The 23,894-nt window shown below is 37.6% G+C and overlaps 1 protein-coding gene across 1 annotated transcript in view; it reads left to right on the forward strand.

Annotated features, from left to right (window-relative positions):
• LOC145978136 (uncharacterized) overlaps positions 1-18,584 on the forward strand; it is an 87,705-nt gene extending 69,121 nt beyond the window's left edge. The window contains exons 5-6 of the mRNA XM_083110577.1: positions 17,443-17,843; positions 17,911-18,584. Coding sequence (XP_082966703.1) covers positions 17,443-17,843; positions 17,911-18,584 — 1,075 coding nt within the window. The remainder of the gene's footprint in view (positions 1-17,442; positions 17,844-17,910) is intronic.
• Positions 18,585-23,894: the final 5,310 nt, after the last annotated feature.

The following is a 23,894-nucleotide window of genomic DNA, read 5'->3' on the forward strand; positions in this document are numbered from 1 at the left end:
CTAATGAAAAAGAAGAATTAGTTGATTTTGCTGGAGCCACAACAACTGCAATCATAGAGATTAACATTTAAATAAAAATACATACAATGGAAAATATTGAGAGTTATGAGCTACAATCATTCCCCCCAAACAGGAGGACATTTGCAAATTTAAATCAACCCAACACAGAAATTGAGGTTGATCTTGATGTAGGGGATGGCTTTATACACCCCCACAGAGCAGATCTATACATCAAATTTGATGTTGTAAAGCTCGATGGAACAGATTATCCGGCAAATTCAAATATAAGATTGGTGGATAATTTTGTGCCACATCTGTTCTCTGAAATTGAGATCAGAAAGCATGGTGTTGTTATAAACAGAATAGATTATCCCGGCATTACCTCCACAGCTTTGGCCACTCTAAAATTATCCAAAACCGAAGCTTCTTACTACAAAATAGGGGGATTTGAAGCTGGTGATAAGATATTATCTAAAAATCATACAGTGCTGTTCCCCATGCGCCTGTTGCCAGGATTCTTCTCGGATTACAAAGATATTATGTGGAAGGGCGGGTTAAGAATCACATTTAGAAGAGCTGCCAATGATAATAATGCTTTGATGAGGTACAGCACATTAAACCCTACAGGAGAAGCTCTGCCTAATACCTTACCTGATGAAGGCAAATGCATTATTCAGACTATGGAGCTAAGAATCCCAGTTGTTGAATATGAGGCCAGTTATGCTCTTAAATACAAAGCTGATATAATAAAAAATCCACAGATTCCTCTGCAATTTTACACATATCAATGTGTACAGAAGCCTGCATCTGGCACATATTATGAGTTTGATGCCACAAATTCATTCTCCAGCATACAATACGACATGCCTGATTTTGTGGTGGTACTGTTTCAGACTGGGAGACACAATAATCAGGAAAAAAATTCGAGTAAATTTGATAATTGCAACAGCAAAAACATATATCTTAAAAATGGCAGAAATGAGGTATTTCCTAGGGAAAATTATAATTTAGACATTTCCAAGGATGATTTTCTTAAATTATATGAGGCATTTTCGGCTTTCAAGCGTGTCACTACTGGCAGTACTGATATGTATTACTCACCAGATGAATTCAAGACACAGAGACCCATGTTTGTCATCAACACTTCAAAAAGAAAACAAGTTGTGGTAAATGACAGGACAAACATTAAAATTATCTGTGAATTCCACGAGGCTTTACCAGATGACACCATATGTAGTGTTATTCTCATAGGGGAAAAATCATATGTTTATGATGTAAGAAATGAGAGAGTCACGGAGCAATTCTAGAGGTCCGATTCAAACACAGAAGCCCCTTGATTACAAAGCAATAATACCAACACTTTGCTGTCAGAGAGGCCCCAGACACTCTACCAGCTTTGAAACCTCAACTGTATTATCAGCTAGCAGTGAATATCTTATGTGTGGGCAGTTGTATATATTTCAATCTTTTATCAGGACTCGAACCCAAAGCCCCTGATTACAATGCAACAATATTAACACTTCTCAATATGGAATATGCCCACATTTTACTGGGTTCTGAGACCCTTATACAGACAAAATTGGATTTTGAACTGCCATAATATTTTCTAAGTCTTTGCCTAGGCTCATATTATCAGAATAGAATTGCTTTCAGCATGAAGGGGGTGCAGTTCATTGCCACTGTGTGAAAATATGTATTTTTATCTCAATAATCTTTGTTACACTTTTACATGTTGCAGACATGTTACACTTTTTCCCCTGTCGCACAGAAAGATTAATGGCCCCTTCAGTGAATCGTACAGAAAAATCATTAATGCTCCCTTCTAGCGTGTAGATTTTATCTCTTGCGTGCCGGCAAGGCATGGAGGCAATTAATTATGCTTACCCGCTCTTCTCATATTGTATTGAGCAAGTGGTTATAAAACATGAGAAAATAAGAAAACTGAGAAATTCAGTATATTGTTGTAAAACACTTTTTACCAGGTTTTCAGATCTGGGAGTTGTATATCAACTAGGAATAATTATTCTCAAAATCTCACGTGTGGAGATATTATTTTGCAACATGTATTTCAATCTATCAGGACTCGAACCCAGAGCCCCTTGTTTATCAATTAAACTTAAACTGGAAGTAAATATGTGTGTATATGGGTGGTAGTGTGTATGTATGTGTGTATGTATGGGTTTTTGGCTTAATTTCTGGTGTGGCCAAAAATATATCAATTTTTGGCAAATTTATGGACAACAATCTGGCTGATGCAACTTTTGTAAGTATGCACAAATCAATCTGAAGAGCTCTTCCTTTCTGAAAAGGGCATTTTTACAAAATCCTTGGATTAGGCAGAATTCCACACTAGAGCAAAAAGCTCATATGGGCATGTTGAGCTTGTTTTAAGTATAGCAAATCTGCTTGAGGAGGTGCTCTTCCTTTCTCGAGTTTATAGTACAGTCAACACCACTACTCAAAATGCGTTTTCCGAATTATTGGTGGGGATGCGTAACCATTGTGTAAGCCAGCTAACCGCGACCATTTGGGTTTGCGTATCTATATTTTCAAAATAATCGTTATTAAAATCGCCCCTCTCTCTCAAATATTCTGCTTATGTCCATGTGCGTTAATAAATTTCTTTGCAGTCGACTAGATTTTCGAGGGCAGAAAACTTTCTGTGGAGACTGAATCAAATATTTGTTGTATTTTTTAAATTTAAGATGAAATACGTAAATTCTAGCCCCTTGAAAATATTATTGTGACGTGAACGGTTTGGAAGGATAGGGACATCCTCGTAAGGTAGGCTACTTTCTTTGTTAGTGACGTAATCAATTTGCAGTCGATCCAAACATTCCTTGATTTACTTCGTGCCACTTCTGCGTATTTATGGGCCTATGCATTTTATGAACGTGTGCTCGTATGTAAGTTTCTATTTTTAAAACCAAATATATATTTATATAAAAAAGTTTCTATTTTTAAAACCAAATATATATTTATACAAAAAGTTTCTATTTTTGTTTTTCATTCGAAGTGGAGTGAAAGGAGAAAATATAGATGAACACTAAAATACAAACGAATATCTCTCTGTAGCAATCTGCAAAGACAACGGTTCTTTGTAGTGGAAAGTGTGATAATTTTTTTTATCAAACTTAGCCTTGCCTTGATGATGAGGTACTGTACAGTGGGATGCACTAGTATTGCTCGGCAAATTGTCCATGGCCATTTTTCATTAAATTTTCTCTTGTAACCTACGTGATTTTAAGAATTAGATTTTTCGTATGCTGGCACAGAGGTTGTTGTCAGCAGCTTGTCATTTTTCTTCAATACCTGAAGCTCTGATTACATAAAAAACAAAGAGAATATGCCGGGCCCCCGTGGTGCAGTGGTTACCACATAGCTCTACAATGCCAGGGGTCCCGGTTTCGAATCCCGGCCTGGGAATGGATGTTTGTGAGTGTCCATTCTTCAATTTCATAATATCATCACTCATCCCCATCTTAGCCCAAAGTGGTACAAAAGGCGAAGTAAAATAAATAAATAAAGCAACAAAGAGAATAAACATGCTTCGTAATACTTACGCATCTAACTGTACAGTCAACGGCAAAGATAATGGTAGGCAAATTGTCCATCGCTAATTTTATTACATTTTTATTCTACATCCTGCATTGTTTTAAGGAATGAGACTATGTTGGTTCGAAGCAGGCATTGTTCTCTGCTTACTGACGTCTTTATTTCAATTCATTGTCATCACATTGTGTAATACAGGCCGAATGAAAATGGCGGTGGACAATTCGCCTACTGTTTCTTTTGCCGTTGGGTGTAGGCACGGAAAATATAATGTCAGACGAAAATTATATATTTTGGTGGGAATTCACTGTATTAATAGCTAGAGAGAACTCATAGTTATGAATAGGGCTGCTACAGTTTTGTGAGGTACAGAAACACTAGATTTTAAAGTCAAGTATCTTTTGAAGGTGGTTAATGCCATTTTAAAGAAACACTTGCATTGCTCCTATTTCCCCTTAAAAAAAACATCCAGAAAAATATGGAACTACTACCAATACAGCACACAAATATCCAAGAGGCATCTAAATCATCTGGATATTTGTGTCGAAGATCTGGATATCCAGTAGATATCCACATCTCCGTACAGGGGATATCTCTAGGAAATCCAGAAAGGATATGTTTTGGACATTCTATGGATTATTTTTTAATACGTTTTGAACATTCTGTTTCATTTTTGGATACATTTTGTACATTCTATGAAGCACTTTTGGATATGTTTCAAACATCAATGCAACTTGGTTTACATGAATGTGAGGTTATCTGGATGTTTTATTCCATTGTAGATAAGGATATATTCTGGAAACGTAATCTGGATATTATCCTGATAATTTTCATACATGCTTTGGATAGGAAAACAAAATTCCTGGACTAGATTTACGTACATATCGAAAGTCTGGTGCAGACATATGGTTATAACGTGTTCTCAATCTTCTCTCTCTCCTTCACACACACACACACACACACACACACATTGACGGATGCACACATACATGTATACACATGAAAAATGTTTTATATTCACAAACATATCCATGTCAAGCAGGTATGCACCGGATTTGAGCTTGTTCTTCACTGGCATGGGTAAGCTTTGTAACTTCCTAAATGTAAACTGCGAGACACAAAGACTCATAGAAAAGGAACTATCTCCATGTGCATGCGTGACTTGCTGGGTAAGACAATGGGCCTATCCACAATGATGCCTTTTGGTGATATTTGTGAGTTATGATTTAAGACTGCATCACAGAGTTTGAGTCCTACATGTAGCTTGTAAATTATGCGGAAATCTCTTCCCTCATTTCTCACCATTCAACCCATTTGCAAGGGTCATAATTTTATTGATAAACATGATAGTTCAAACTGGACTGGACACTATGAATGAATCTGTCCACAGAATGTCAATTTTTTTTAATTACACGTTGACTGTATATCCTGTTGATATATAGCATTGGAGATCCTCTGGATATCCATGTTGGGAGATTTTATGGATATCTAGTATGGAATATCCTGTGGATGCTCAATGGATATCCACTGGACATACAAGAATTGTTCAGGGTTGACCAAGACCCCCTGAGCATCCAGGCACCACTGCCATCACTGTGTCACTTCCTTGAGTCCTTTGGAGCAGAAGGAAATTGACTACTGTCATGGCCACTGCAGGACATCTTTTGTCAGTGCTTCATCTCTCTTCCCTCTCATATGCTCTATATGTGGCCCAAACAAATCTGATAATCACTAAGGGTAAAGTCTGGAGTGTAAGAACATGGATCAAAACCCTTTCGACCCCATGTGGATCCGTGCATTGTCATGGTGAAGAATGGCATTTGCAGTCAACAACCCCCAGTCTTTTCTTGCAAATGGCATTACGTACGGCCCCTTCATCAATGTACAGGAATACTGGGCATTAATCATGACCCTTTCCAAAAAAAAAATCCACATAAAGAACACGTTGCATTTCCCAGTCAGACAAATGTGTCCATGTGATTCATTTGTCAGCAACTAGCATTCTTCACCAAAGAGTTGACATCAGTCACACACTCTTACCTGTGACATGGTTTGTTCCCCATGCTGTGATTGCAATCTTCTCAAAATTTCAGCTCGCTTCAGGTACTCCTTCACAAGTAATTTGATCTACTGCTCCACAACTACAGACACACTACTTGTTGCCATTTTCGCTAACAGTATTGCACATGTGCAAACTACATCAGGGTAAACGTGCAATTATCATGAAGGATGAAGGTACATCCTCCAGCAGTTTCATAGTTCTCCAGCTATTTACCACTTTTTTATTCACAAATGTCTCTGTCAATGTTGAGCGACCCTTGTAAAATGAATATCCAAGTATCTCATCTGGACATTGTGGATATTCTATGGATATCCCTTGGAGATTTGTGCTGTAAGGGAATATTTTCTGTTCTTTTAAGTTGTAAGTGACATGGGCATAGATTCTGAGGTTTCCCTATAGGCAATTTCAGTTATAACTTTCAGCCAAGTTATATACAGGGCTGCTGAAAGAATTCCGTAGGGCCCTAGGTTATTGTTGATTTTGGAGCCCCAGTCTATGGTACATGTAACTTGCTAATTATGCAGAAACTCTCTCCCCCATTTCTCACCATTCAATCCTTTGCAAGAGTCAAGATTTCATTGTTAAACGGACCTCCCCGATGGCACAGTGATCGCGTCGTCACCTTGTAATCAAGGGGTCCCAGGTTCAATACCCAGTGAAGGCACATAGTGATTCGGATCCCACTTTATACTGTAGGTCCAGTCCCGATTAGCCTTTCTGTGTATAAAGTGGTCTTAAAACAACAATTCAATCATTGTTAAACACGATAGTTCAAACCCTTAACCACACACACACACACACACAGGTTTGCCAAATGTTCGGGTTTTTAACAGATGAACACACTGCACCAGAAATAGCTTTCAGGTTGCGTATGTGTCCTTGTTTTTACATTTCCTTTCAAACGAGAAATATTTTCCATTCAGTCTCGTTTGTTTACCTTCATATGATTCGAAGCTCGCAGACCTGCTCCACTGCTGGAATTGAACACTGCAATTATGATACAGCTCTTGATACTACTTCCTTCCAGCTCTGTACAACATTTTTGCTGCAAAGGATAGGAGGGGTTTGGGGTGGGGATGGGGGTCCGAACCAAGTGTCTTAATAATAATAATAATAATGTTGAATATAAATAATTGTATTAAATCAAATTAATACTAATTACAATATATAATTAATATTACATTATTATTACATGAATAGGTAAAAAGACAGTATAAGAATAGAGATACAACAGCCTATATTCATTATGTAGCTTGCCTGTATTTAAGATCAGAATAATTTATGTAAAAACAAATGCCCTGGCAATGAAATTAATGTCAAATAGATGAAGAATTTAATATTTATTGAATAACAAAAATGATGTTATATGCAGGTTGAGAAAAGTAAAGTTTCTGATTTATATTTCATACATATTATTATTATGAGAAGTAGCGTGCATAAATCTTATTTGTAATGTCATTCAAAGCCCTATGTTCCCAATATAATCCTTTTATTCCAATAAGTTCAGAGGAAATTAATAACAAATTTATGTAAAAACAACTGCCCTGGCAATGAAATTAAGGTAAATTATAAAAATTGATTATACAACATATGCTAAACAAGTACCTATATATATTCTGAATTGTAATTCTAGTACATGGTAAGTCTTCCGGATGGGGGTGGGGGTTCAGACCCCCTGTATCCCATCCCAAAAGAAGTCCTTGATTGCAACATAGTGTTGCAGTACTATGCAGAGAGAAATAAGGTACTCGGTTTGACTTGCCTACCCAGTTTTAGTTCACTTTTCCCTAAACTAATGGTGGAGTGAAGAGGAGCTGGTAAGTAAATTTAAAAAAATGAGAAGTAGATGGATGATATTGTTTTAAATACATACTAATACTAATATATATATTTACCTTTTACTAGGTGAAATCGAGTTCACTAGACTGGGTTGGTTTGTTTCCTAGAGGATGGCATTCCTTCCGGCAGTATGTTGCATTTGAATGGGTCATAACTCATTGTTGCAAGGAAGCAGGATCAGGTCACAAGATCATCTTCAGAAACAAACAACTATACAGTGCTGGTGTACATGTGAAAGAGTACCACTTCCTCTACATCAACAAACATTGCCAGGTACTGGACCTTTTCTGTTCACAAGGATATTACTTTTTTTTTTCATAATTCTTGTTTCTAATACATGAAAAACTTGTTTGTTCAAATTTGATGAGACCATGACTTTATCAGATAAACAAAATTTTGGATAATGTGGAATATATTTATTGTGTAAAACATGCACATTACATTCAAAAATTCAGTAAATGTGACACAATAAATGGCAATGCACTGTAAATTATAGGTTCAACAGTATTGCTTGTTAAAGTAATCCATCATATAGTATTGTATTAAACATGTGCTGTACATTAAAAAAAAATATAGTGAATATGACACAATAAACGTATATATTACAGTGTTATATATTGTAGAATCACTTGTGTACAGCATTAAACATTGATTATAGTGGTGGAAAAATGCTTTTATAGCTTACTGTGTTTGTAATAGGGCTGATACATACTGCTGGAGATACTGTTACAGATTCCCATTGATGCTAATACTGTAACAATTACACGTTTTCAGATATGAGATTGCAATTATAAAAGGTTAAAGTTACCCAGTGAACATTACAATCCGCTGTGAAGGCATATAATAGGGATGCGGAAGTGGGGCTCCCACATATTCATGATTTCGGCTATTAGTTGAGGTAATATGATCAGCACCATGCACCAGAATTATTGTCTAACATGAATGCTGCTGCCATCTTACAATATCTTCATGAACTATTGGATCCATTGTCATAGAAGGTAATGTCTGGTGACAAAAGAGTAAGCCCCTATTTGCGCAGTTTAAACCTTTTTGTGTTTTTTATGTTAAACATATCGTTGTAACTAGTTACATTATAAAATTCAAATCCTCATTTAAGGTAACTTAAATTGAACCTTCTTTTTCAGGTATATCTGCAGACGTAACTCAACAACCACAACCTCATCGCATGTTTAACACAGACGGTTTAAGTCCTTCATTGAAAAATGCCAAAACCCGAAGATGAGTCAACCCCAAGCTATGTAGGCTTAGAAAACCTTGGCAACACTTGCTACATGAACAGTGCATTACAGGCACTGTTCATGACGCAGAAGTGAGTAAAAATTCTAATATTATGGGTTTAAAAAATTACAGGGTACCACAGATTTATATTTACTAGAGACCGGTTGTTAGGCACTTAACTTTTTTCTGTGCTACACGTACAATTGAACAATGTTAATTCAACTGGTTTTAAAAGCCTATAGATGGTATTTGTAAAAGGGGAGGGGGGTACTCTTACCTCTGGATGCTGCATCAACTAACACAAGGAAGGTAGAGGTGTATTTTGGAAACTTCATTCATTTTGATCTAAAATATACAACTTTTTTATTGGAGTTGAGGGGGGGGGAGTGTCGGGATGTTGTCTTTGGGCATACACTGAAATTAATCTCACACTAAGTAAATTATGTGTGAATTCTGTATGAATTTTCTTCATAAGCATGAAATTGAAAGATGTATGGAACGAGATCCCAAATCTTGATATCCATACAGCTTCTATACATCCATGAATTATTTCTATTGGAGAGACAAGACAGAACACAAACCCAATCCTTAATTTGTCAAAGTTTCTTGAACAGCTCTGGCTTTACAATATCTAGTAGACATAGTGAGGAATGTGGTGGTGCCAATCAAATTTATAACTTTGGAATGTAAATATATTGAAAGAAAGCAATACAAGTGACATTCATTTGTGTACTTTTTCAAGTCCATAAATTATTTACATAATTTTCAAGATGTAGGGGAAGTCGGGGCGGAACGGGGTACTTAACATAAATGGCAATATAAGGGAATTTATAATGACGAGAGAATGCTGAAACTGAATGGAATATGTTATTTTATGTCTTAGTTACAAAAAACACCAGTAGTTCCGGTATATTTGTCCTAACCTAAATATCTAGACTTTTTTTCGAAAGTAGTGTTTTTTGGTTTTCACTTGAACACACGGGCACAATGGGGTACTCAGATTTAAGGCTGGCATATCCCACGTACATAGGCTACACATATTCGTCGTCACTATCGGCACCTGCACACGCATTATGTGACCACTTGTTGCACTGCATACACGCAATCCATCCCTCGTTGGACTGGGAATAGCATTCATCACAATAAAGACATGCAGCGTCCGCTGATGATCTAGCGCCCTATCTCTTCTTCCCTTTTTCTGTTGTCACCTCTGATGAACTAGCGCTCGATTTCTTGTTCCCTTTTTGTGCTGTCACCCCTCCTGCATTCAGAAGCGTGTCATCCTTCCTCTTCGCCAACTTCCCCTTGCATCCCCGTTCTGCCCTACCCCGTTCCGCCCCGATACACACATAGGAACCGCACATGACGTCAGCGAAAACTGGCCGCGAAGGATTACACCCTATAAACATGCCACGTATATGTTAATATCAAACTATAATTAGAACTTACACATTCTTTATGTTACTGTTGTGCTAAACTTGAGATATTTTGATGCTAATATTACAACTAGCTTCGAAAACAGGGAGAAAACCAAAAGAAAACAGAACAAAGATTCACACGTGCCACATTTCTTCTGTAACACCGACGCCACTTTCTCCTCTGATGGGCAGGGAGTAAACACTTTGTTTCATGACGCTTCCGCTAGGCTACAGCAGCATAGCATAGCATATCGTGGAAATAGGGGGGGGGGTACCCCGTTTCACCCCGCTTCCCCGTTCCGCCTCGACTTCTCCTACATTCGTGATTTTTTGGAAAATTTGCCTGGAAAACCTGGAATTATACTTGAATTTTATCTTGGTTTTAGAGTATTCACCAAGAATATGTAGCTAGAAGCAAATATTGCTGCAGATGGTGGGTTTGGACATATTGTAATTTGGTGTTAGTGAAGATTTTCCTACCATTTTTATTGTAGGTTTCGAGCTGAAATTCTGAAATCGAAAGCCACTGATCAACAGCCAATACTCTTGAACCTGCAGATTCTGTTTTCTACCCTGTGCTGTAGCAGAAAAGAATGTGTATCTCCAGTAGTGTTCCATCAGAGGTGTCGTCCATCATATTTTGAATTTGGACGGCAACATGATAGCTCAGAATATTTGAGGTATGATAACAGAGTCTCTTTAATAAAGGGTGTCCCAAAAATAATTCCCAAAATCAACTGCTCGCGGGATCCTCAGATACTTATACTACAGGCCGTAATGGATTCCTATCAGTATCAATTCACCCTTGACAATCTTTTTTTTCGTAATTACCCCTATAAAGATACGTCTTTCAATGCTGATACATCATGACTGGAGCAATTTTAAGTTGTAAAGGCTGTAATTTGGTCATAACATGGTGACCAATTTTTCTCGACACTTCTGTTGAGAGATATTCAATTTTAAAATGGTGCTTGATTTCATGTAGGAGGTGCATCTAATTTAAAAGATCTCTAAACAATTCACAAAGAAAACTTAGTCATGCAATCTGACTATGCATTTTAGAATATATGATGCTCATAATTTAAAGTTCTGAATGACCTGGAAATCATGGTACAAATTCCCTCCGATACTGATGCCATTGCTTCAGCAGTTAAATTTTGTTCAAAACATTTATTAATATTAGTGGTTGAGAATTCCTCTGCAACTATAAGCATCAGTTTGCCAGAGTTTTGTTTCAAAATATTCAATAATTACATCAGAATATCAATATATATCATCATGTCATCACAAAATAAGTTTAAGCACAATATTGCTGCATATTAAATGAACTGTTAATATTTTGCATAATTTCCAGGATTATTAGACTCTGCAAAATGGAATTCAAACTGATACTTTCCAGGATGTACTATTTTAAAACATTTTTATAGTTAGTAGTATACACATTTTGTATAATTATAAAGACAGTATGTGTTAAGGTACATCCAAGTTTTCTCATTTAAATTAAAGAATGCAAATGTACAGTGCCTTTCACGATCGAATTGGCGTGGAGCGGTGGCTAACATGCCGCGAAGTGAGTGCACATCTGCCGGCATTTAGACCCATAGCTGTATGCTGACCTTGGCGTGCCAGTGCTTCGGTATCAAGATAGCTGGTATCCAGTTTGCACGTGTCTGTGAAGTGTTAAGGTGTTAACAAGTGTTTTAGATTTTTTTGTTTTAGTTTACTGGTGCTTTTAGTTACTGGTGCTTTTCTGCAGTCTAATAATGCCACACTATCTGTACAATTTAAAATAACCCATATTTCTACAACTCTTACGCCATTAGGAATTCTTGTAAGGAAGTTAGAATACGTTTTACAGCAGAAATCCCAGATGTTCCTGTTTCACACAGACAGTGTTAGAATATTTGTGAACAAATTTAGTGAATCAGGGTATGCTCTTGATAATAAACGAAGGTAAAACGGCATGTGCATGCTGATGAGAAACTAGATGACAACGGAGCACGATTAGGACATACTCCTCAAAAATCACTCGAACGCCTTGTGCAAGAAACAGACGTCTCCATGATGTAAGTGAACAGCAACATTTCCGAATCAAAATTTGGACCCCTTGATTGCAAGCAACATCGAAAATAACCTATTGGTTAGCTGTTTTCATCCAATTCTATTTTGCTTATTTTCCATCATTTATCTACTTCATGGTCTATTAGAGATGATGAGAGGACGAATGATTTAACAGGACAAACACAATGACATATCCATGCCTTGACCAGGGTTCGAAGCTGGAACCCCTAGCTTCTCGTTGCCCATTCCGCCACAGAGTCTCCTGTTATCATTAAATGCAAGTGCACAGTTCACAATATAAGAATACTCTACCTTTAACATGCTTTAAGATTTGCAACGCTGGAGATGATGGCAATCAGCTTGCAACCACCTGTCGCGAATGCACGAGTATAGGGGGGAAAGGCATGTATAGTGCCCAAAATGCATGTAAAATGATACAGAGGTCTCCAATGCCCTCTTGAAGTGGTAGGAGCTGAGTAGTCTACAGTCCAGGGGTTTCCAACTGGCGGCCCGCGGGCCGCATGCGGCCCCCGTTGCCTTTTTCTGCGGCCCGCGAAGCCAGTTTGCAAAATACATTAAATTTATTTATTTTTATTAAAATACGTTCTTTTATTTACTGAAGGAACGGATGCTCTGTGAAGAAAGACAATATCACAGGTAGAATTGATTTTGCAGTCAATAATGGTAATCAGAAGAATCTAAAGTGACGTAAGTTTCTCTTCACACCATGCATTCCACCCCTTCGCTATGCGGAATGAACTCTGCCGCTTCCGCGAAGGCTTCACTCTTTGTGTTTAGAAACAAATCCAGTGCGGCGCTATAGAGGTCTGTTTTACTACGCACGAAGTACGAAGAGATTTCCAGTGTCCCAACTCGGATTGTACTGTGACTGATTGTTAAAGTTTGTGCAAATATCGAAATGAGCAATATCTCCAAAAAACGTAAGATTGAAAACTAAAATAGCTTCTGTCCAACTTGAATTGTGTGATTTGAAAGGCGATGTGTTCCTTCAAACTAGGCAAGAAAAGGGGCCAGAGTTTTTCAAATACCTTTCAAAGGAATGCTTTCCAAACCTTCGTAGTTTTGGGCAAAGGATGACATCGATGTTCCGCAGCACATACACGTGTAAAAGTGTTTTTTTCTTCAATGAAGTTCATCAAGAACCGCTACAGAAGCAGACTGGCAGATTCATCACTGCTTCATCTGCTTCAAATACAGAAATTCAAATACAACTTTAATAAAAGAAGCAGATCGGGCTCAATTTTCACATTGAACACTTACTATGAAGGATTCTTATTTGTATGGTGTGTCTTTAATTTCTTTCAATTCATCAATAAGTATTGGGTTTCTGTGAAATAAATTGTAATTATACAATTTTGATTTGTAATTCCATTGTTTTATTGCCTCATTTTAGAAATTTAGGTCATGCGAAAGTACTACATTTTCAGTTCAGTACTTACAAATTTTTGTAATTTTTAATACCCCCCCCCCCCAAAAAAAATGCGGCCCGCCTATCAACTGCTGGATATAATTTTGGCCCTCGGACCTTTTGAAGTTGGAAACCACTGGTCTACACCATTTCAGTGTACTGCACGCAGTGGAGGCGCCAAGATTAATCATCTGAGGGTGCTGAGGGGGTGCGGAATAAATTTCAGGGGGTACGATGTTGAAAATAAAGAAAGCATGAAATATGCATGCATGTTTTAGTCGAGGCGCAACCACGAATTTTTGTCTTCGAGGCAAGTACCAGGGTAAACGTGCCAATAATAATAATAATAATAATAATAATAATGACATTATTATTATATAGTAATAGTATAGTACTACTACTAGTAGTAGCACTAGTAGTAATAGTAGTATCAAAGACGTTATTATCCTCGTGAATCACGCAAGAAGAGGAGAAGTTGGTGTTAAAGCATTTGTGTTGGACAAGCGATTTAATATATTTCACATTAGCTAACAATTGAAAACAAGTACACAAACTGTATTCTTGAAAGACAGAAAATGCAGGAACGAATATAATTATTTTGTACATATGACATGCATAATTTGCATGTACAACATATGATTTGCACATATGCAACATGGAGCGATGTAAAAAATAAGAAAATACATATGCAATATGTTAACACTAAATTGTGTACGTATTCAAAGTTTATATAAAATATTATTAAATGCATTACATAATAAATTCATCCGCCTCATAACAAACCAACAGCAAAAATGATAAATCTCTCAAATGTGCGCGCTCCTTTTCATCCAAACAAATGTTCATGCATTTAAGACCAAACTGCTTCCAAGAATTTTTTTGATCCAAATTATTGTAAACTGAAAACAATAATAATTTAATAGGTTACCGCATTCTCTCTTTAATAACGTTTTAATTTAGATTGTTCACCGCCCCCTAGCTACGGCTCTGAAATCGATGATGGCAAATGCCTGTCTGTTTCCCCACCCCCACCCCCCGCCCCCTACAGGTGCCATTGGCCGTCTGGAAGAAAATTAAAGAAAGACATGAAAACTAATTCCATCTTAAGTATAATTTTGTCCTGCTACTCTTAGATTCCGCTAGCCATACTTTTTTTTACTTCAATGTTTGCCCCCTTGCCTTCCAAGGAATTGATTTTCGAACCAAGGTTGGAGGGAGGTATGACCCCTATGGTTGCGCCACTGGATATCTTCCGTCTGCCCCAGATGCTGCGGTGTCAGACAAAACGCGAAGTGCACGGCAACTTCATCTTTGTTAAAATCCTCTTCTGTTACACTATCCCATCAACGAACTGTAACATTTCTTCGCAAAATTTTGGCCTCCTCGACAAAGTCTGAAATGGTACTTTACTAAACACGTTACGTGGAACACATGGAAAGTACTAACAGATAAACTACCCCGTCACGGTACAACTCGCGTTAAATAATTTCCCGAGCACGACCTGATATCATCTCGAAAGCACCTGAAATTTTTGTTTCGGTGCAACTTCGAGAAAAGAGGAACAACAAGTAGGTGGACAAAATAACCATGGAACAACAATGCCAAAAAAAAAAAACTCACTGAGCTGTAGGCAAATATCGAAAAACACAAGCAGGCCAGTTAAAACAAAAGAAGAAACAATTCTTAACAACAACACCGATGAAAGAAAAGACAACGGCATCTTATCTTTATAGAGACTGCCGACAGTACAGGAAAATATATGCAACTTGTCTTTCAATGCTTGGCTAATGTATACAATAACAGCGGTCTCGCTGCAATACATAACATTCGGGCGTTCGATGTGACTAGGATATATGACGCTGTAAGAGTTAATATTTTCAACCTAGGTTTTGAATAAGGGTGCTGAAGGGAGTGCGGAAGAAAATTAGGGGGTGCGCAAACACACTTTCGCGAACTCCTGGCGCCGCCCTTGAATGCACGGAAAGGTTTTCATCTTGTGCATAGGCACAAAATATTAATACTCTTCACTACGCGTGTACACTTACGATGCAAGTTCAGAAATGTGTGATATTTGCTCAACTTGTCACCTATGGAGCAGCCGCCGTTGCTTCTCGTCCAGTTTTATCCAAGCCCTTTCACATTCTTGTGAATCAAAACATCAGAAGATGCAAAACTGCATTGTGGAATGCATTTCTATCAGTTGCACTCTTCTTTCTTAAAACATCAGCCACATTAAATGCATTTTCCATTCAGTATGATTCCAGTTGTGTTGGTTGCATACACGTCAAATTCTGTCCATAATTCATTCAGCCCAGCACTTGCTTTCATGAAGCTCGCATGTGAAATCCATTTATCAGAAATACAGAGTTATTCAAAATGATTGGTGTAGTTTCAATATTATTTTCTGGAGCAGCTAATAAAACATTTGGCATTTATAACCGCACCAATTGATGGAGACACTCTCAAAGTTTTCTTCTCTTTTTCTCAACCTAATTCCACCAGTCAGTCAATTACCACTGACCGACACACTCTTCTGAAAGCCTTCTTTTGACAGTGATCCTCAGGTGTTAAAGCTAGAAGCAGCATAGGCAATATGGCTTCATTCTTGGTCATTTTAGTTTGCCGAGTTCCCTCTATTTTCTAAGAATCCGTTTGAGTGGACTACTTGTGCTTCTTCTGATTATGTTTTTTTTTCCTTACTATGCAGAAACAGTTCACATCACTGGCCAATGGAATGTGTAGTTGGACAACTAACTGATTATGCTGAAACTCACAAAAAAACATCTTATTAGAACAGTGACCTGCTATCTTATAAAATCTTCCTCCTAGCGGCCATATGCATACCTATTATGAAAGAAAACTTCGAGTGTCTCCATCAATTGGTGCGGTTATAAAAGCCAAAATGTTTCATGACCTGCTTATAAAAAATATTGAAACCCCGGCAATAATTTTGAATAACTCTGTATAACATTCTCAAATTTGGACTATGGCCTATTTCTGAGATTGATATTCTGATCCAAAAATAGTACCAAATAAACCCATACCTTTATTTTGATATATTGCATGACTGTATTTGAAAACTTTGTGATTTGACCTTTTGGGTCGCAATATGACATTGAAATTACCTTCAAGGTCAAACTTTTTAGTGGCATCCACCGTAGTATTTCAGTCTGGCATATGTATGACTGATTGATTTAGCATGGATGCCAATCATTAACATTCTATGCGGGTATAAGTAACAATTTTGGTCTATGAATACTATTTTATTTTCCCACTTGTTGAAACTTGACTTTTTCTTTTTTGTTTATGTATACAAGTAACATGCATAGGTATTTGATCAATTAGCTTTGTATGTCTTCAACAAGTTGATTTGAAGGCATTATTTGCATATTTTTGACTGAATTGAAAGTGAATTTGCAAACCATGAATATAAAAGTAAGGATATGTTAAACACTTTAACTGCCAGGCCAAATTTTGCATTTTCTTGTGGGTGGCCAGAGCTATTTTGTTGGTGTTCGTAATTATTGTGCTCTCACCCTGTATTATACAGTTTTTAGTTGCTATCAAATCTTGACTCCTTTAACATGTGAGAAAATTCAGAAACCAAGACTGTATGGCCTTTCTAGGAGGCCAGGGAAACTCAGGCACACATTTGTTTTCAAAGGAACGTATAAGAACTATACATGCTGCCTTCAAGTTGTGTATCAATGTGTTAAATATGGCATGTGACAATTTGATAAGCATGACAGTTAAAGTGTTATTAAATTATTGTGATGTGTTATCATGTTTTATGTTTCAAGTACTTAAATTATTGTGATGTGTGATGATGTTTTATGTTTCAGTTTTCTGCTGAACGGCTTGCGAGACGAGGAACACATTGTTCGGGACAGGAAACAAGTGCTTATTGCAGATGTTTGCAAGAAAACCACACCAGCTGAAGGACATATTGTAGGCTGCAGCTCTGATGACGTATTGCCAACAGGGGCAGATGAAAATGATGGTGGAGGTGTAGATGAACGTGATGACAGAGGAAAGAAAAGGAAGGTTACTGAGAACTGCCTCTCCAAGAACAAAAGCTTACACACTGCAGCAAGAAGAAAAGCTAACTCCTTATGCATTGTTACCGACGTCGATGTTGTTCCTTGTGGAGATGTTACACCATATCCAGATTCTGCTGAGAGAATTGTTGGGGACAGCACCGGCGATCGGAACAGTTCTGCTGTCTCAGGAATAGGAAAGTGTGGTAGATAATTTATTCAGTGGTACATTGAAAAGAAGATTCCGTTGCTTTGGCTGTTCTTCTGAATCAGAAATAGAAGAATCATTTATTAGTTTAGTGGTGCCTATAACTAAATCTAACAAACGAGTTAAAAATGGATTGAAAGATAACAACAAATCGAAGAACAACAATGACAAGGATAAGTTAGTTGGTTCTACTAAGTTGAATGTTCGAGATTTGGTTTCATTGTCTTTGGAGCCTGAACTTTTAGTTTGCGATAACCAATATTACTGTGATAAATGTGAGAAGAAATGTGATGCTGAGAAGTCGGAACAAATAGTTAAAACGCCAGAACACTTGATCTTGATTCTAGGGAGGTTCGAGTACGATAAGACTTCAAATACAAAAAGAAAGCTCCTCACGGAAGTTGAGATCCCGGAAAACTTGACTTTGCCAAAGTCAAATATGACTACAAATAGTGACTATGCCTTGTATGCTGTTGTGGTCCATTCTGGTCCTAGCACAGACGAAGGCCATTACTACACCATTGCACGCCTTTCTCAGTGCACTCCAGTGCAAAACCTCGCTCATTTTGATCAAGCCCAGAACGCTGCCAAAAAAGACAAGTGGTTCATCTTCAATGACAGCCATGTTCAATTTGCTGACTTCAAAACTGATTGTCCACGCGACGGGGCCTATGTATTATTATATTTGAGGGTTCATGAAGGTGAAAGTGAGGGATCAGGAACTCTTCCTCAGAAATAAATAAGGTCGTAAATATTTCAAGGAGCTGATGTAGCGGAGGGGGGGGGGGTCTTAATTTTTTAATTTGTTTTCATTTAATTCTGTGTGTGATTCTGTGGTGAGCCAAAAAAATGTAACAATTTAGAATTCTGTTATGTAAGAACGAAATAAATTGTTTTTGTTGTAGTATTTGGACTTAACTCATGCTTTACTTTAACTGTGTTTCTGGGACGTCTGTCTCGTTTGTATAAATTCGATGCCAATTTATTTCATAGTCATCTTTATATCACACGTGTGTATGTGATACAATGAATGCACAAATTCATTAGTCCTGATAAAGAGACTGAAAAAATCCCCGAAACAAGTAAAGTAAGTAATTTAGTACAAGTTACGTATGAATGAACAAGCATCGATTACACTCAAAGATAACTCTTTCGGACTTTCCATTATGAATCTGCAGTTCTACCACGATGAATACCTCTTATTATTTTACAACTACCCTTTGTCAATAGCTCTTTTAGTTTTCTTTATTGTCGTGCGCTCCCACATACTTACATACGCACACATGCACGCGCACGCGCGGGTGCGCGCACACACACACACACACACACATGCGCATATACACAAATGTATTTCCTTGTGATAAATTTACTTCATAGGTAATGGAGATAATAGAGGCGATGTAATTTGTTCATTGATTGATTGATTTCATTTATTTTCCCAATGTCTTCTGGCACTTTTATTATGAAGGAACACTCACAAAGATCACCCATGCCCAGTCCGGAATTTGAACTCGGGATTCCTGTGCTAACCACTCCGCCACGGAGGTCAGCGTGGAGTAATATGTATCAGCCAGAAGAGTCCCTTACTGCAATTTTGATGGACTGAATTTCAACAGCACAGTTCTTATTATTTTTAACTGTGATTTCCACAGTCGGTTACGAATCGTTCTCTTTATGCCCGTTGTCAATAATTATACCATTAGCTTCCACCAAGGTTTACATATTGGTAACTGTCTATTTCTATCGCGTTTGCTTACCGTCCAGAATTCCTATTCGAGTAGGTAAGTCGGTGAGACTGGGATGTACTTGGCTACACACGTACTCACATGTCAGTATGTGTGCGTATTTTCACAAATTTAAATATAAATGCATATCTTCAAATAACATCCATTAATATTGGGTAAAATACCTTTATTAATTGAAATTTTGGGCCTGATAGTAATCAACAGGTCCATGCATTCGAATGCTCCCAATAACATTCCAATAATCTTAAAGAAAAATAATAAAGAATTCTCTGGAGTAAACACATATTATTCTTCCATTTGATATTCGCCACTATTTTTGCGAGCCATCTGTAATATGCCTCCACCGGAGATTAAATCCATGACCCCTTCATTACTAAGCCATAGTGCTACCATTACTTCATGGGACAGGCGCCAATGGGAAGTGATCATTGCATCTCCCCCGCACCCCCCCCCCCCCCGAACCTTTCCAAAAACCTTCGAACCACACTCAGGTAAGTGTCGCATTAACAAATATGTGAAAATGGGAACATTTGGATCCCAGGTCTAATGACGTACCTTTTTCGAGCTGACAAAGGGTTTATTTTTGCTTTGTGTTGTATGGACTGAAGTTGGTAATAAAAGGACAGGCGCGGAGATATTCGGAAATCATTTCCGAGTGAACAGCCCTCCAGGTACGAGTGCTACATGAGTGAAGACTGTTTATTTGCAGCAACGAGATCGAAGAAGACGAGAAAGTAAGTGAATTGTGTGTATTTTTTGTACACACTTCAAACATTAGAATATTTTGCGCTGTGTTATTATAATTTCATGAATTATTTCCGAATCATCAACTCTATTTTATGGTATATGAGTACCATTGTAATTTCTTCATCTAACGCAGGTTGGCGTTGTCGCCTTGTAATCAAGGGGTCCCGGGTTCGATACCCGGTGCAGGCACATAGTGGTTCGGATCCCATTTTAAACTGTAGGTCCAGTCTCGATTAGCCTTAATGTTCATAAAGTGGACTTAAAACACCAATTCAATCAATCATCTAACGCAGGAGTTCCCAAACTTTTTTCGTTTCACGGAGGCCTTAGTGTTTCAAGATTTTTTCCGTGACGCCATGCAGGTCTATCTAACACTTGCAACGAAAATGGTTAGGTTAGGTTGCTTGCCTTAAGTTAAAAAATTAACACATATTTCAAATTCAGAAACATTTTACACATAAAAAGTACTAAATAAGGACATACATTGGAAAAAGTGCCATTTCAGTGAAAATATTGAAACATTTCGGGGCGTCCCTGTAAGCCATCAACGGCGCACACTTTGGGAACCGCTGATCTAACGTATTTAGTAACCATATGCGCCGGCGTTGTCAGTCCGTCCGTATCAAATTTCAAAACTACCAGAGCTGGACAAAATTGCGTTAAGCTTCTCTTTGGTAGGTCTATCAGTACAACGTAACATAATGTAACTTATCGGGTTTCCCCGATGGCGCAGCGGTGACGTCATCGTCTTGTAATCAAGGGGGTACCTGGTAAGGCACATAAGTAGTGGTATTTACCCTATTATAAACTCAAGAAAGTACGAGCCCCCCTCAAGCAGATTTGCTACACTTAAAACAGGCTCAACATGCCCATATGAGCTTTTTGCTCAAGTGTGGAACCCTTGCCTAATCCAAGATTTTTGTAAAAATGCCCTCATGGATTCCATGAGAAAGTACGAACCCCCCTCAGATTGATTTGTCTATACTTACAAAAGGCACTTCTGTAAGATTGTTGTCCATAAATTTGTTAAAAATATGCCCCTCTTGATATTGTATGATATCTTAAGTATAGTAACTGCTATAGTGCCCCAGCATGTATAGATTTCAAAATATTAACAATTTTGCTAATATTGCATTTTTCAGAAAATTCTATTTATAAAAATTAGGCATTTACAGCTTAAATATTTCATATATCAGGAAAATTATAGAGACAAAAAATGTAGAGAATCATGCCTAGAATATGTCTACAAAATTTCAAGTCTCCAGTACTGATAGTTTTTGAAAAATCTCAAATTCAAAAAATTATCGATTTTTTAAAAAAAACTTCTAAACAGCCTCTAGATTTCAAATATGCAACCCCCATGCACCTATCTTGAAAAATAGGCAAGTTATTCAAGATCTAGAGAACAACAAGAGATTTTTGAAAATTTATAGAGACCAAAAAGTTGCATCTTGCCGTGCTGAGTCCAAAGCAACAAACCCCATGTCTCTAGGATTCATGGTTCCAGAGATAATCAAAATCCAAAAAATTATCGATTTTTTAACAAAACTTCTAAACTTCAAATATGCAACCCCCATGCTTCTATCTTGAAAAATAGGCAAGTTATTCAAGATCTAGAGAACAACAAGAGATTTTTGAAAAATTATAGAGATCAAAAAGTTGCATCTTGCCATGCCCAGGCCAAAGCAACAAACCCCATGTCTCTAGGATTCATGGTTCCAGAGATAATCAAAATCCAAAAAATTATCGATTTTTTCAAAATTTGAGTATGTTGCTCTGGGGAACATGCAGAGTCACCCCATAAAATATTACTGGCCTAGGATCAAAATTAGTGAAAATTGCAAAAATAAAATAATCGATTTTTTCAAAATTTCAGTATGTTGCTCTGGGGGCCATGCAGAGTCACCCCCATAAATATAATTATTCTAGGATCAAAATTAGTGACAGAATGTAGAAACAAAAATTATAATAAGGCTTGGATACAGCTACCAGCCATTATATTTTTATTTTGAACACAGCACTTAAAACTAAGCCAAGATGCACCCCCACCCCCACCCACCCCCACCCCCACCCCCACCCACACCCACCCACACCCACACCTACCCACCCCTACCCACCCACACCCACCTACATCCATACATATTTACTTCCCGGTCCACTTCTATTGCATCATGTTGTGCAATATTAATTGATTAAATGGTTATGACATAATGTAATTATGTGGTGTTTTCTGATTGGTTGCTTATGACATAATGCGATTATGTGTTACGTTTAAATAAGCAGTGTTTCTATTGGCTCTGTAAATCTATATAAGCCAGGGCACAGTGCAGATTCTTCACCATTGCTGGATCGGCAGTGGAACCCACATCGCGGGGGATAGAACCTGAACAGGCTCCACCAAAGTATAGGAGACTTGAAGCATATAATTTGGCGGAATAACCCAAGTAAGGTCATAGAGACAATATACACTGATACAATAAAAGCCAATTTTTGGCAGGGGGGCCAAAGTGGTTCCTAAATACAAAATAATTAATATCTCAAGAACTAATTGACATAGAGCTATGCAGTTTTTTTTGTCTGCACTGGAATAACCCAAGTAAGGTCATAGAGACAATATACACTGATACAATAAAAGCCAATTTTTGGCAGGGGGGCCAAAGTGGTTCCTAAATACAAAACTCAAGAACTAATTGACATAGAGCTATGCAGTTTTTTTTGTCTGCACTGGAATAACCCAAGTAAGGTCATAGAGACAATATACACTGATACAATAAAAGCCAATTTTTGGCAGGGGGGCCAAAGTGGTTCCTAAATACAAAACTCAAGAACTAATTGACATAGAGCTATGCAGTTTTTTTTGTCTGCACTGGAATAACCCAAGTAAGGTCATAGAGACAATATACACTGATACAATAAAAGCCAATTTTTGGCAGGGGGGCCAAAGTGGTTCCTAAATACAAAACTCAAGAACTAATTGACATAGAGCTATGCAGTTTTTTCTGTCTGCACTGAACTCAACTGATCCAGCATAGAGTTTTGATTTGAACCCCAAGAAATTGTATATAAATACCAAAGCCAAAAATATTAAGTGTATACATACCTACACACATATACACACATACAAAGCACACAGCTGAACCCAACTGATATTTTTTATTCAGTATAAAGTTTTGAATTGAATCCCAAGAAATTGTATATAATAAACAACAACAAAAATGCCGAATCAAAAACATTGTAATCAGTGCAATAAAAATATATCCAGCTCCAATTGGGCCAAGCACCAAAAGATTTGTAACCCAGATAAATACAGAACTCCCACAATAATTTGCCACAAATGCCATAGAGAATATAACATGCAATACTTCACATATATACATAAAGATACTTGCTCTGCACAATCATCAACATCTGGTCTGAAAAGAAAGCACGAAGCACCTGTTAATGCCAGAGCAGCAAAGCAGCCACGCCATGAACCTATCCGTAGCAGTTTTAACGGCCAATTAAGGGATCACCGGTTTGTATCAGAGCCAAGATGTGGCATTGAGAATTTCTTGAAC

This window comes from Lepisma saccharinum, chromosome 24 (genome assembly GCF_977018435.1).
Source record: "Lepisma saccharinum chromosome 24, izLepSacc3.1, whole genome shotgun sequence".
In the NCBI taxonomy this organism is placed as follows: domain Eukaryota; kingdom Metazoa; phylum Arthropoda; class Insecta; order Zygentoma; family Lepismatidae; genus Lepisma; species Lepisma saccharinum.